The sequence below is a fragment of the Poecilia formosa genome, unplaced genomic scaffold, assembly GCF_000485575.1.
Source record: "Poecilia formosa unplaced genomic scaffold, Poecilia_formosa-5.1.2 Scaffold1005, whole genome shotgun sequence".
In the NCBI taxonomy this organism is placed as follows: domain Eukaryota; kingdom Metazoa; phylum Chordata; class Actinopteri; order Cyprinodontiformes; family Poeciliidae; genus Poecilia; species Poecilia formosa.
In genome coordinates this window covers 17,503-30,240 of record NW_006800944.1, presented here as the reverse complement: position 1 = coordinate 30,240, position 12,738 = coordinate 17,503, and the positions used below count along the sequence as shown (strand labels likewise).

General features: G+C 53.4%; 2 protein-coding genes across 3 annotated transcripts in view; one reads left to right on the top strand and one right to left on the bottom strand.

Annotated features, from left to right (window-relative positions):
- The window catches only part of wdr59 (WD repeat domain 59), a 22,323-nt gene extending 11,789 nt beyond the window's left edge, over positions 1–10,534 (top strand). Inside the window, exons 2-27 of one of the 2 annotated variants that reach the window (XM_007544128.2) lie at positions 260–309; positions 803–938; positions 1,149–1,234; positions 1,307–1,387; positions 1,475–1,512; positions 1,612–1,700; positions 1,774–1,890; positions 1,977–2,054; positions 2,128–2,284; positions 2,357–2,436; positions 2,512–2,626; positions 3,080–3,186; positions 3,263–3,427; positions 3,693–3,788; positions 3,878–3,982; positions 4,070–4,191; positions 4,323–4,476; positions 5,480–5,536; positions 8,236–8,369; positions 8,614–8,695; positions 8,813–8,925; positions 9,002–9,134; positions 9,213–9,291; positions 9,395–9,515; positions 10,056–10,198; positions 10,263–10,534. In XM_007544128.2, coding sequence (XP_007544190.1) covers positions 260–309; positions 803–938; positions 1,149–1,234; positions 1,307–1,387; positions 1,475–1,512; positions 1,612–1,700; positions 1,774–1,890; positions 1,977–2,054; positions 2,128–2,284; positions 2,357–2,436; positions 2,512–2,626; positions 3,080–3,186; positions 3,263–3,427; positions 3,693–3,788; positions 3,878–3,982; positions 4,070–4,191; positions 4,323–4,476; positions 5,480–5,536; positions 8,236–8,369; positions 8,614–8,695; positions 8,813–8,925; positions 9,002–9,134; positions 9,213–9,291; positions 9,395–9,515; positions 10,056–10,198; positions 10,263–10,498 — 2,874 coding nt within the window. In that variant the 3' untranslated portion in view covers positions 10,499–10,534. The remainder of the gene's footprint in view (positions 1–259; positions 310–802; positions 939–1,148; positions 1,235–1,306; positions 1,388–1,474; positions 1,513–1,611; positions 1,701–1,773; positions 1,891–1,976; positions 2,055–2,127; positions 2,285–2,356; positions 2,437–2,511; positions 2,627–3,079; positions 3,187–3,262; positions 3,428–3,692; positions 3,789–3,877; positions 3,983–4,069; positions 4,192–4,322; positions 4,477–5,479; positions 5,537–8,235; positions 8,370–8,613; positions 8,696–8,812; positions 8,926–9,001; positions 9,135–9,212; positions 9,292–9,394; positions 9,516–10,055; positions 10,199–10,262) is intronic. The other variant, XM_007544130.2, reaches the window with a different exon arrangement.
- Positions 10,535–10,634: 100 nt separating this feature from the next.
- Positions 10,635–12,738, bottom strand: part of LOC103132346 (WD repeat-containing protein 88) — a 13,609-nt gene continuing 11,505 nt past the window's right edge. Inside the window, exons 9-12 of the mRNA XM_007544134.2 lie at positions 12,338–12,420; positions 12,186–12,254; positions 11,570–11,668; positions 10,635–11,465 (exon numbers count right to left, since the gene is read on the bottom strand). Of these exons, the coding sequence (XP_007544196.1) occupies positions 11,301–11,465; positions 11,570–11,668; positions 12,186–12,254; positions 12,338–12,420 (416 nt within the window). The 3' untranslated portion in view covers positions 10,635–11,300. The remainder of the gene's footprint in view (positions 11,466–11,569; positions 11,669–12,185; positions 12,255–12,337; positions 12,421–12,738) is intronic.

Genomic DNA, 12,738 nt, shown 5'->3' with positions numbered 1-12,738 from the left:
TGCTGTTTCTCTGTTTTCTCCGCCCAGCGTGATTGGTAGAACATTTTCAGGTTGGGAGGGGGGAGGGGCTAGTGATGCATTCATAGGGTGTCGGACAAACCATACTCGCAGTGAATTTGACAGCGAAAGTTTATTTGAATGGCAAGTTCAGTTATATAGTTATGTAGTTGTAATATAGCCATTTTAACTACCGTAAATAGAAAATATCGCGATACATCACCCAGCCCTACTTTGACCTGTGGTCTGTGCTGTGTTCCAGGCCACCGCCATGTCCGTGGACTGCCTGGGCTCCCACGCCGTGCTGTCTGGGTAAGCTCCGGTTGCCGGTCCATTCCTGTAGTTCAGGTTCTGATTCCTTCCTTAAATTATTTTTTTGTTTGCATTTCAACAAATTTTTAATTTTGTATAGAAAGAGACTAAACGGTCAGATGAAAAATCTGTAGAATTAATTTACCTGATCAATAACTGGCTATGCAGTAAATCAAAGCTCTGGTCCAGTTCTGGTTCTGGAGGTGTTCATGGCAGGACAGGAGTGTGGGTTGTGGTCCGGCCCAGATGGCTCCTACAGCTCTAACATCAGAACCAGTCAAAATGGTTCTGAATCAGTTTTGAACCAGGCTATTGGATCCTGTTTGAGAGGCAGAACCAGTAGAACCAATGGAACCACAGAACCAGCGGAACCATTGGAACCAACGGAACCAGCTGGAACCAGGGACATGATCTTTGTCTCTGTTATAAGATCATGTTCAATGTCTGACATCACCAGCTGCTGTCCCCTGTCCGTCTCTCTGTCCCCGTCCAGCCGGCGCTCCCTCTACCTGGTGAACCTGGATGCTCCGTCTGAGCCGTCCCGTAAGATGGGTCGCCACAGTAAGTGGGACGTGGGGACGGTCCAGTGGAACCCGCACCGGTCCCAGGCTCACATCTTCGCCGCCTCGGTGAGTTCTGCTGCGATCCGGTCCGGTCCAAACAGGTTTTTATTGGAGGCTCTGAACCATTACTGGATGATTGATTGATGAATGAATCCCCGGCTGTTTATGGTTCCGACCATTTCATGAAGTCACATCCAGGCATGATGCTGCCACTGCCATGTTAGACTGGGTGGGACGTTGGGGTCCAGGTCCTGAATGTTCCTCCTACGTTTCCAGAGCAACCAGCGAGTGGACCTGTACTCCTGGAGGGATGGCTGTGGAGAGACTCACACGTCCCTGCAGGGACACACCCGGGTCATCAGGTGACAGACACAAAGCAACCACACCTGTCCACAGGTGGGGACAGGTGAGACTCACTGTGTCTGTCCCGGCAGCGACCTGGACTGGTCCTGGTTCGACCCGGAGCTGCTGGTGTCCAGCTCAGTGGACACCTACATCTACATCTGGGACACCAGGTAGAATGAAAACCCGGGAACGGACCGGAACCGGTCTCAGAAGACACTGGACCTGTTGTCCTCATGTCTCTCTGTCCGTCTCCACAGGGACACTCGCAAACCCACAGTGGCACTGTCTGCTGTTGGTGAGTCCTCAGCCTAAAACGGTCCCAAGTTCCCTGAACACACTGCTGACCACTGTGCCTGTCCCACCGTCCCTGTCCCCTGTCCCACTGTCCCTCCAGCCGGAGCCGCCCAGGTGAAATGGAACCGGAGGAACCCACACCTGCTGGCGTCCAGCCATGACGGAGATGTCCGCATCTGGGACAAGAGGGTGAGATGTCCGGCGGGTTCTGGGATGGGTCTGGCAGCTGGATGAACTCTGACCTGTCCTCCTGTCTCCACAGAAACCCAACACGGCGGTGGAGTACCTGGCCGCTCACCTGTCCAAGATCCACGGCCTGGACTGGCACCGAGACAACGAGTTTGTCTTCGCCACGTCCAGCCAAGACAACTCCGTCAGGGTGAGGACACGCTGTCCTAAACGTCTCATCAGGACGCCTCATCAGGACGGCGTCCTGATGAGACACCCTTTCCCTTCTGTCCCCAGTTCTGGGACTACCGGCAGCCCAGGAAGTACCTGAGCGTCCTGTCCTGCCAGGTGCCGGTGTGGAAGGCCCGTTACACGGTGAGACACACTCGTCTATGTCTCGGTCTGTGCCCACGTCCCTCTGTTTCACCCTGTCCCCGTCTGTCCCCAGCCGTTCTCCAGCGGTCTCGTCACCGTCATGGTCCCTCAGCTGCGGCGGGAGAATAGTCTCCTGCTGTGGAGCATTCTGGACCTCAACAGTCCCGTCCACGCCTTTGTTGGACATGATGACGTCGTCCTGGAGTTCCAGTGGCGTCCCCAGAAGGAAGGTGAGCGTCCCCCAGTCTGCCGCCCCCTCAGACAGCCTGGGGCAAACAGTCTGAGTGTCTCCTGTCCCCCAGGGTCCAGGGACTTCCAGCTGGTGACCTGGTCCCGAGATCAGACGCTACGGATCTGGAGGGTGGAACCTCAGCTGCAGAAGGTCGGTTGGCGGCCAATCAGAGCTGGACGAGGCGTCACCGCGCTCTGATTGGCCGCTCCCTGTCTCCCGCTGCAGCTGTGCGTCAGTGACCTGGTGGACGAGCTGATGGAGGACGTGTCCATCGCCGTGGAGACGGAGAAATCCCTGGGCACACAGCAGGGCGGGGATCCAGCTTCGGACGGCCCGCAGGGTATGAACAGAATTTGACTGTTCCAGAACGTCGGCTGATGTGACCTTGGACCATCAGCCGACAGGGGACAGTCCAGACCTGGAGCAGAACCCAGAGCTCCAGGTCTGGGTCTGGTTCTGGTCCAACAAACCATCAACTGGACCAGAAGCAGAACAGGTCCTCGAAGCATTTGAGACCCACACCAGCCGAAAATGTTAAATGTTCTGGTTCCAGTAGAACCGGGTCGACCCGACCATCAGGAGGGAACCATCCTGAGGTCCAGATAAGTGCTCCTCCGTCATGTGGCCGACCCGGCTGGCATAGGAAAGACAATCTGGGCCGACCCGGGTCTCTGCTGTGGCGGAGCTGAAAGCTGAATGTTTCCGTCTCAGGGCAGATCGTCACCCAAAGGCCGAAGGTCAAAGGTTGAACATCAAGGTTTGGTCCAGCCTGACCTCTGACCTCTCCTCCTAGGTCAGGCGGTGAGCCGTCCGGATCCGACCGCCGGTTCTGGTCTGGCCCAGACTCTGCAGCAGGAGTTCTCCCTGGTCAACCTGCAGATCCGGAACGTCAATGTAGAGGTGAGGCTTCGTCCTCAGCCCGGTTCTGCCGGCCCGTTCCGCCAGCTGACTGACCCGGTTGTGCGTCTGTCCCCAGATGGACGCCCGGAACCGGAGCTGCGTGGTGTCGGCCCACTTCGGCGGCCAGCGGGTCCACCTGGTGGTCAACTTTCCGGTCCAGTACCCCAACAACGCCGCGCCCTCCTTCCAGTTCGTCGCCCCGACGACCATCCCCTCCGCCATGAAGACCAAGATCCAGAAGGTCAGTGATGGCACAGGACCAGAACCGGCTGGCCCAAAGGGATCAGCTGGTCCTGATGCACCAGGACCAGAACCGTTCTGTCAGAACAAACAGAAGCCTGAACTCCTGAGTGATGAGGGTCCGTTCAGTCTGGTCCGGTCCACTTACCTGACCCACCGCAGAACCTCACCGATGCCTTCAGCAGATCTTGGGGGGCCCAGAACCAGACTGGATCCGGACAGGGCCCGGTGTGGACCAGAACCTGAGTCCAGCTGTCTGTGTCCAGGTCCTGATGGACACGTCTCTGCAGAAGGTGAAGCGGAACCAGAACTGCCTGGAGCCGTGCGTCCGGCAGCTCGTCTCCTGCCTGGAGTCAGACATGGTGAGAGCGTCAGAACTGGGTCAGAACTGGGTCAGAACCAGGTCAGAACCGGGCGGCGCCATCCTCAGCATTTTGTCTCTGTCCATCAGACCCAGGAGGACGGTCCGGCGTCCGGCCCGTTTGTCCTGTCCAATCCCGTGGCTCCGTCCCTGCAGGCGTTTCCCCGGGTCACCAACACCTACGGCTCCTACCAGGTGACTTCCTGCCGCCCGCCGCCCGCTGCCCGCCGCCCACTGCCCGCTCCCCGCTCTTCATCGCCGTAACAACCACTTTCCTTTCAGGACGCCAACATCCCGTTCCCCCGGACCTCCGGAGCCCGGTTCTGTGGTACCGGCTGCCTGGTCTACTTCACCCGACCAATCACCATGCACCGCTCGGCCCCGCCCACAGAGCCCACGCCCAGGTGAGGACCGGGCGGAACCAGCTGTCCGATTGGAAGGTCCTGATTGGGCCGGGCCGCTTCTGCAAGGAGAGATTGGCTGGGAATCAGAACCACAAGGTCCAGATGTTGAGTAGCCGTCCTCTCTCCCTCAGGTCCCTGTCGGCGCTGTCCGCCTACCACAGCGGGGTTCTGACCCCGATGAAGATGCGCTCCGAGTCCCAGAACACGCTGCGGCTCTACAGCGGCAGCCCGACCCGGTCCGACAAGGACACTGTCTCCATCTCCTCCTTCTACTACAAGGAGCGGGTGAGACTCACACACACACACACACACACACACACACGCACACACGCACATGTTTGTGTTGCTATCTTTGTGGGGACTTTCCATTGACTTCCATTCATTTCTACAGCCTAAACCTGACCTTTACCCCTTTCCTAACCCTAACCAAAACTCAATTCATACCTTAGTCCTAACTCTGACCCCTGACCCAAAAACAGGGTTTCCCCTTGAGGGGACCAGGCTCCGGTCCCCACAATGTAGTATATGTCAGGAAAATCGTCCCCACAAGGTATTACAAACAAACGCGCACACACACACACAGTCACGCAGAGCGGTGGTCACAACCCAACAGAACCTGCAGTACCACTAACAGCCAGCAGGAGGCCCTGGAGTCAGGATGGAGCTTCTCCTTCAGAACCGGGCCCAGAAAGTTCTGGTTCTGAGAAAAATACCAGGTTCAATAGAGGAACCTGATGGAGTCCTGGAACAGAACTTCCTCATGGAATCAGAACCGACCCGCTTCTGTTCATCGGTACCAGAACATCGGAAGACAGCAGACAACACGGTCAGCACCACAGACACGGACGGGTCCAGAACCCATCCAGAACCTCTGCCTCCGAAGCATGCAGGATCCACAGACCACAGTAACTGGGTCAGGGTGATCAACAGAACCTGAGAGCTGTGGTGGTTCTGTTGTTGGGTCGTCTGCAGAATTTTTTGCCGACTGGTACCTCTGGTTCTGTTTGGTCTGGTTCTGGTTCTGACGGACCATCTGAGTCCAGATGAGCCAGTCTGCTCAGAACTCAGGGGCTGACCTAGCAGCTGCACTGGATCCGTCAGGTGGGCCGGACTCCAGAACTGGAGGTTAACCCTTGAGGGTAGAGCTGGTAACCGTGGTAACCACGCAGAGGAAGTGAAGGACCTTCTTCCTGATTGGCTTCTCTTTCTTCCCTTTGTGTTTTTTTCCTCTGTTTTCCTCTCGACCAATCATTGTGGCCCCGCCTCCTTCCCGCTCTCCTCCAATCAGAAGCTTCCCATGTCCGCCTCCCGCCGCTGGTCTGTCCAAACCCTCCATGATTGGCCGGTACAGCTCTCTGCCCCGCCCTCCAGTGCTCAGCTTGTTCTAACCTGCATGACTCTGATTGGCTGCTTCTCCTCCACTAACGCACTGAACCGCACATCATCATCATCATCGTCATCATCATCACGTTCATCCTGACCTGTGTGTTGGGCTCTGGCCCGGTTCCGGCTCGGCGGCCGGTCACCGGGTCCAGATGGTTCTGTTTGCAGCTCAAACATCCCAACAGTTTTGAGGTCCAATGTTCTCATCAGAAGGGAAAACTTGTCGATGGTTCTGGATCAGAACCAAAATCCAACATCTTTTTTCTCACAACAATAAAAAGCTGTTTCCTCCAGGTTCTGTCCAGGTTCAGGTACTGGACCTGGACAGAACCTTCAGCTCTTGGTTCTGCTGTCTTGGTACTAAACTTCCTGGGTGAACGTCAAACCCGACAGGGGTATGAATAATTTTGGGCTTGCCTGGATTTATTCCCAGTGATGATGCGATGCGCTGAGAGGTTTCCACCAGCGCCACCTGGTCCGGCCCGGTTCTTTTGTTAACAGGCTTTTCCATGGAGCGAACACAGAACCATCCAAAACCGGGTTTATGGTTCTGACCCATTTCCTTGAAGCATAATGCTTCCCCCGCCGTTCCTGGAGGTAGCGCTGGTGTTCCTCCAGAACCGGTCCATCACAGCACAGAGTGGTACCGGTCAGCAGGCTCCACCCACAGCTACATGCTGATGTGGACTGCTGCAAGACCCAGGATTCTGGTTCTGTTCCACAAGGAACCTACCAGACTGGACCCTGGTTCTGTTGTCCAGTTCGGACGGTCAGGAAGAGGCGGAGCTACTGGTTCCTAACTGGGAACCACTTCCTGTTGGACTGTTTCCAGCTGAAACAAGAAGAAACCATCAAACTGGACCACAAGGTGATTTCGACTGGGAAGTCTCTGTCTAACCAGTGACTGTGCGGTCCGGTTCGGTCCGGTTCTACCCCAGGTAGTGAGCTGTGTTCCTCGCTGGGCGGGTTAGGGTTAAGTACAGCTGGGTGTGCTGTGGTGGCGCAGTGGTTAATGTAACCCAAGTTACATTCTAGGATTATTAGGATTTGAAATAATCCAAATTAAAGTCAATCCAAGTGATTTCTTAAAAACTAGGTTCGTCTGCTGGAGGAGGTGGCAAATTGTAAAAACACAGACAAGTAGATGGTGCAAAATCAGTGAGTTGTATTGATATTTACAATATATACAAATTAGTCCACAATTTAGAGTTCAAAGGGTTCCTTAATCCAAGAAAGTCAATCAATCTTTGTTGATGATGAAAGGAAAAACAAAAAATAAATATCCAGTTCCGTCAGTGAAGACTGTTGGGCCGAATCTCCAACCAGTTCGGAAGTTTTCACAGATGATAGGTGTTGTATCTCCGGATCCGCTCATACGGTCAGCTCGCCAGTCTGGTCAGCATGAAGCCAGACAATCCGTGATGCATCTCAACCCTTCAGCCACTCCTTGAGCGGAGGGGGGGTCTGCAACACCCCTGGCCTGTGTAAACGGGCCTAAATAATCATCATGTATTTTCTAATTACAGGAGTTTACATAATTAAATGCAACTTATGCAAATTCAAGTTACTCTTTTCACAATAGTTTCAATAAGCATTTCAATTTGAATGCGCTTTAGATCGGCGTCAGCTACTTAACAGCTGGGGAGGCTAGTGCTAGCATGCTAGCTCCCGAACAAACACTCACCAGTTCCCTCTTGACAAACCGTGATCGTTTCAACTTTTAGCCGAATGTTCACGTCTGTAAGTTAACAGAGGCACACCATTGATAGATGTACAATCCACATTTGAAAACCGCTTTGGGAACAGAAGCCTACCTGCACGTCGGAGTCCGACAGCGTCTCCTACCTGGGTGCGATTCAGCAGCAATATAAGCGGTAGGACGCTGACGTGCAGCTGTCACATGACGTTGAAACATCGCGAGAAGAATGTTCTCGCTTGGTTTGTGTTAAATTAAGGAAAGGAGGATTTTAATTTAATCTTTAAATAAAAATAAATAAAATTAGATCAAACAAAATAGACAAATAAAAAACTGAATTTAACAGAAAAATTATCCTGGTTACATTAAGCACAGACCACATAAGGCTGTCGCAGGTTCGATTCCCAGCCAGGTGACCTTTGCCTCTTCCCTCTCATTACCAGATTTCCTGTCTTACCACTTTCAAATAAAAGCCAGTAGAGCCAAAAAAAATGTAATTTCTGGCCCAAAGAGGCTCCAGGGAAACTCCTTTCCCTCTGAGCTGAGCAGAACCGACCCGGGGGTTCTGGACTGGGTGGTTCTTGGTCCGTTTTGAACACATAAGCTAAGCTAACTCAGTAACTCCTGCCTGCTGTCCTTACTAACCTTTGACCTGTCCAGGTGAGTTGTGTCTCACCTGCTATGAAGTAATTTGGCTCTTGAGGCTGACGAGATGTTCACACTGAGATCAGCAGAACCAGCAGCCTGGACCTGCTGGTGAATCGGGTCCAGAGAACACGGTTCTGCCAGACCCATCCGTGCACCTTAGGCCCACTTCCTGGATCCAGAGATCCTGCGGTGGTTCCGGTGGTCCGGACACTCAGTGTGAACAGCCTCTGCTGTGATCCTGAAGCCGTTTAATCAGCTGCTGTTTTGTCTCCTCGGCCGGCCGTCCCCGTCCTCCTGTCTGTCCGTGTCTCCGTCAGAAATCGCGGCGCTTCAAGACGAAGCGGGAAGGAGCAGAGTACAGCAGCCGACCCATCAAGCTGGCCGGGAAGGTCATCATCCAGGAGATCTCCTGCCTGCTGCCTGTGCACAAGGCTCTGGGAGAGAGCTACATGTGAGTCCCTGCATCCTCACATGTCTCTCAGAGACACTGTCCCTGTCCCCAGACCGGAACCAGCTGTCTCCATCCTCTGGATACAAAGCCAATGTCCGCCTCACAGAGAACCCTTACAATCTGTCGCAGTGAGGATGGGGGCATGTGGTTGCATCTGCTGTGGGACAGTCTGGATGAAGGACTGTGTCCTCTCCTGCGGATGCCATCGGGCCGTCCAACCTGAATGTCTGTTTGTCTTCCTCAGTCTGAATATGAACGACATTCAGGAAATGTGTCAGAAGAACGCAGCAGCAGCACTCGCAGTGGGACGCAGAGACCTGGCCAAGGTGAGCATACCTGCATCTCCTCACAGGTTCTCAGAAGCATTCACACCGCCTGACCATTAGTGGTCTACTGGTGGTCTACTGGTGGTCCACAACCTTCACACAGTCTATGGTGTGCAGGTTTGGGCTCTGGCGTCTGCTGCCACAAGTCAGGACCTGAGTCCAGATTCTGACCCGGACACAGAGACGCCCTGGGCCAGACACCCATTTGGGCGCCACCTGCTGGAGACGCTGTGAGTTTGCAGAAGGTGATCATATGTTGGTGTGGAGGAACGTAAAAGCTGAGATTTCTCTATTACAACCCATCAGTTTGGATCACTACAGTCAGATGAGCGACGTCCAGACTCTGGCCATGCTCTGCAGCGTGTTCAGGACTCAGGCTCCGCCCCCTGACTGCTGCTCGCTGTACGGACACCACGGCTCCCGCCTCCACTCCCGATACGTAAGTCTGCGTGTGGTTGGAGCGCCCCCTGCTGCTGAGCCTGGAGCAGATTCAGTGATGTTCCTCCTTTGTGTTCAGCCCAGCTACACCTCCAGCTCCGTCACGTCCGGCTCCTGTTCCAGCACCTCCGACTCCATCGCAGCGACCTGGACCACAGGTGAGCCTCTAAAGCTCCCCCCGCAGGCTGCCCTAACCCCCGCAGCTCCCCCTGCTGGCCGCCCTAATTCCCACAGCTCCAACCCTTTTTGTCTGTGTTTCAGTCAGAGACCCCGAGCATAGCGCTCCCTGGGGGGAGTCTTCTCCTGACGAATATCGCTATGGCAACCAGAGCTACACGGACCCTCGGGAGCGAGAGCGGGAGCTGCACGACATGAACAAGAGGTGAGTTTCCTCCTCGGCTCTAAATCAAGGCTTCAGTCTTCCTTTGGACCTGCCGAGCAGAACAGGTGTTGCATTAAAATCTGTGACCCATCACTTTCTGTGACCACAGGGGGCGACAGTGTTCAAGTACGTCTTGAAAACGTACTTGTGTGAATTTGGTTATTTGAGGGATAAATATTATTTCAAGTGAGATGTGACTGTAACAAAGCGGCAGCAGAAACACTAAAAACTGTTAAAAACTACCAGAGCACCAGTTTATTAAACAGCCACAGTTGGTTTACATATTTTAACGACGTGACGGTCCGACAGTGTTCAGCCTCAAATACAAAATAATACATCTTATTTTCTCCGTCGATGCGACGGTAATAGGTTACCATCCCAGCTGTATCAGTATGTACGCAGTTTACCTAAATACTTGTTCTTGTTGGTCTTTAAGACGTACTTGCACGCTATCGCCCCCTGCGGTCACAAAAAATGATGAGTCACAGATGTTCGAGCCGGAGCTGTTGTTGAGACAATGTCACTTCCTGTTCCTGCCAGGCTGCTGGACCCGGCCAACACGCTGCAGTTCGACGACTTCAAGAAGAGCTACGGTGAAATCCTGTACCGCTGGGGTCTGGGCGACAAGCGGGCCGACGTCCTCAAGTTCACGGCCGGCCCGCCAGAACCGCACAAAGGAATCGGTACGTTTCCCTCAACGGTCCGGCTGGGTCTGGTTCTGGTTCTGACGGGTCTGTTTCCCTGCAGAGTTCGGGCTGTACTGCTGCCACTGCCGCAGCCAGGCGCGCGGGACGCAGTGCGCCGTGTGCAAGCGGCTGACCTTCCAGTGCGCCGTGTGCCACGTCGCCGTGCGCGGCTCCTCCAACTTCTGCCTGAGCTGCGGCCACGGCGGCCATACTGGACACATGATGGACTGGTTCCGGCGCCAGGACGAGTGTCCGGCCGGCTGTGGCTGCCGCTGCCTGCTGCAGAGCACCTTCTGACACCGCCGCTGCTCAATAAAACCCATGAATTTCTCAGCTGCTGTCGTTTCTACTTCCTGTTCATGTCGCTGCTGGTTTCAGTTCTTTACTCCAAAATATTTCACTTAGCAGTTCCATAAAAAGAAACCAAGGAAGGGACTCAAAATGTTAAACGATTAATGTTTCCTGGAGATGGTAGATTTATCAACCCAAATGGAAATCAGAGAGAAAGCAAAAGAGACAAAGTTAAACCAAGCAGCACAGTCAGTCTGCAGATTAATAATCTACAGAAATAAGATTAATAATCTGTAAATTATTAATCTTACTGAACAAAGCAAAAGCCACTACAATGAAGAAAACTCTGACTCTTTGACGACCAGAACGTCATTTCCTGTTTCCTGTGATGCCACTCATGAGACGCTGGCGACTGATTGGGCAGCCAGCACAGCCCTGTTTCCTTCAGACCAATCACACAGACCGGTGCAGAGGAAGCCCCGCCCCCTGGTCATTGTAATTAATCTGTATTTATATTATTGAAAGATTTTATTCATTTTATTTTCTCACTTCCAAACCTAAAATGAAACAAACTAAACAAAAATGATGTAAATTAGAAAAATGTTCAAATTTAAACCTGAAAAGAACAGCAGGTCAAAGGTCAAAGTTCAGAGAAAAAGGATTGAATGGGTCATGTGACACAGCATCATCATGTTGTTCTGAAGGCTTCGAAACCATGGTAACGCATCATGTGACATCCCCGGGCCCATTCGAAGATGTTGTACGTAGCAAACATGGGATGCTCACTCTGCTCCTGTTTCTGAGCTCATCAGACGTCGCTGCGCTCTCCACCAATCAGAGGAGACGGGCAGGGTGATGGCGGCGGCTGGAGGCGGAACGTGGGCGGAGCTTTGAGGCGGCAGAAGACGCAGCGCGTCAGCAGGTCAGAGGTCAGCAGTCTGGACACCGGGAACGGCCTTCCACACTCTTCACACTGCAGACAGAGACAGCGAGAGAGTCGTCATGGCAACCACAGAAGAGCTAGTCCACCATGTTGGTGAGCAGAACCAGAACCGGGTCACCAGAAAACGTCCTCACCTTCAGGATCTGGACCCCTGTTCCCTCTCCGCTTTTGATCTGCATCACCTCAGGGATCTGCTCCACGTTCTGCACGTCCCACAGCCGGACACTGCCGTCCTACAGGTCAAAGGTCAAAGGTTAACACGCAGCAATGCCGAAGGACAGCCTAAAGCAGGGGTGTCCAAAGTGGGTCCTCGAGGGCCGGCATCCTGGATGTTTTAGTTCTCTCCCTGGTTTATCACATCTGAATTACATAATGGCTCATTAGAAGGTCTAAGAAGACCATTGACATGCTGAAAAGGTTCTTACTGCCACCAGGGAGAGAATAGAACCTGCAGGGTGCCGGGCCTCCAGGACCCACTTTGGGCCCCCTGGCCTAAAGTATTCACACCCATTCAGCAGAACCAGTGATCAGAAACATGAACCCTAGGAGAGCTGCAGCCAGAGGGGGCGCCACTGAGCGCTGAATTCAAAGACATGCCACACTTTTCAGATTGTTCAAACCCATGTTTCACTTCTCAGCTCTGCTCTGCCTCCTGCTGGTTAAAACAAAATACTGCAGGCTGACGAAAAGATCAGGCGCTGTGAATACTTTCTAAGAATCCAGTTTGTCTTTAAGAAACAGGAAGCCAACCTTGGAAGAAGAGACAACCAGCTTCCTGTCAGCGCTGAGAGACACGTCCGTCACCCAATCAGAGTGGCCCTGGAAATAAACACACATCAGCTGATCTACAGAAATCATCAGATATTGGTCTCCTCAGGAAACACGCGGCGGGTTCTCGTCACCCTCAGAACCAGAGTCCGGCGGAGCGAGGACGGATCCCACAGCGCCACGGTCCGGTCGTAGGAGCCAGAAACCAGCAGGTCAGCTGAGGAAACCCAGAGGGGACAGGAAGGACCAGAAACTGTCCATCATCAGAACCAGAACCCAGTTACCAGAACTGGTTTAGTCCGTCATCAACAGACACCTTTTACCGGACGTTCCCGTTATACTCAGTGTTTTCAAAAATGATGGAAGCACAAAAACTGTTTCAGAAAGAACTCCAGATTTCTCTGTTTGGATGCAGTATTTCATCTGAGGAGTCCCTGTACGCCTCACTGTCCATTAAAGCCTCACCGTCCTTTAACGCCTCACCGTCCTTTAAAGCCTCACCGTCCTTTAAAGCCTCACCGTCCTTTAAAGCCTC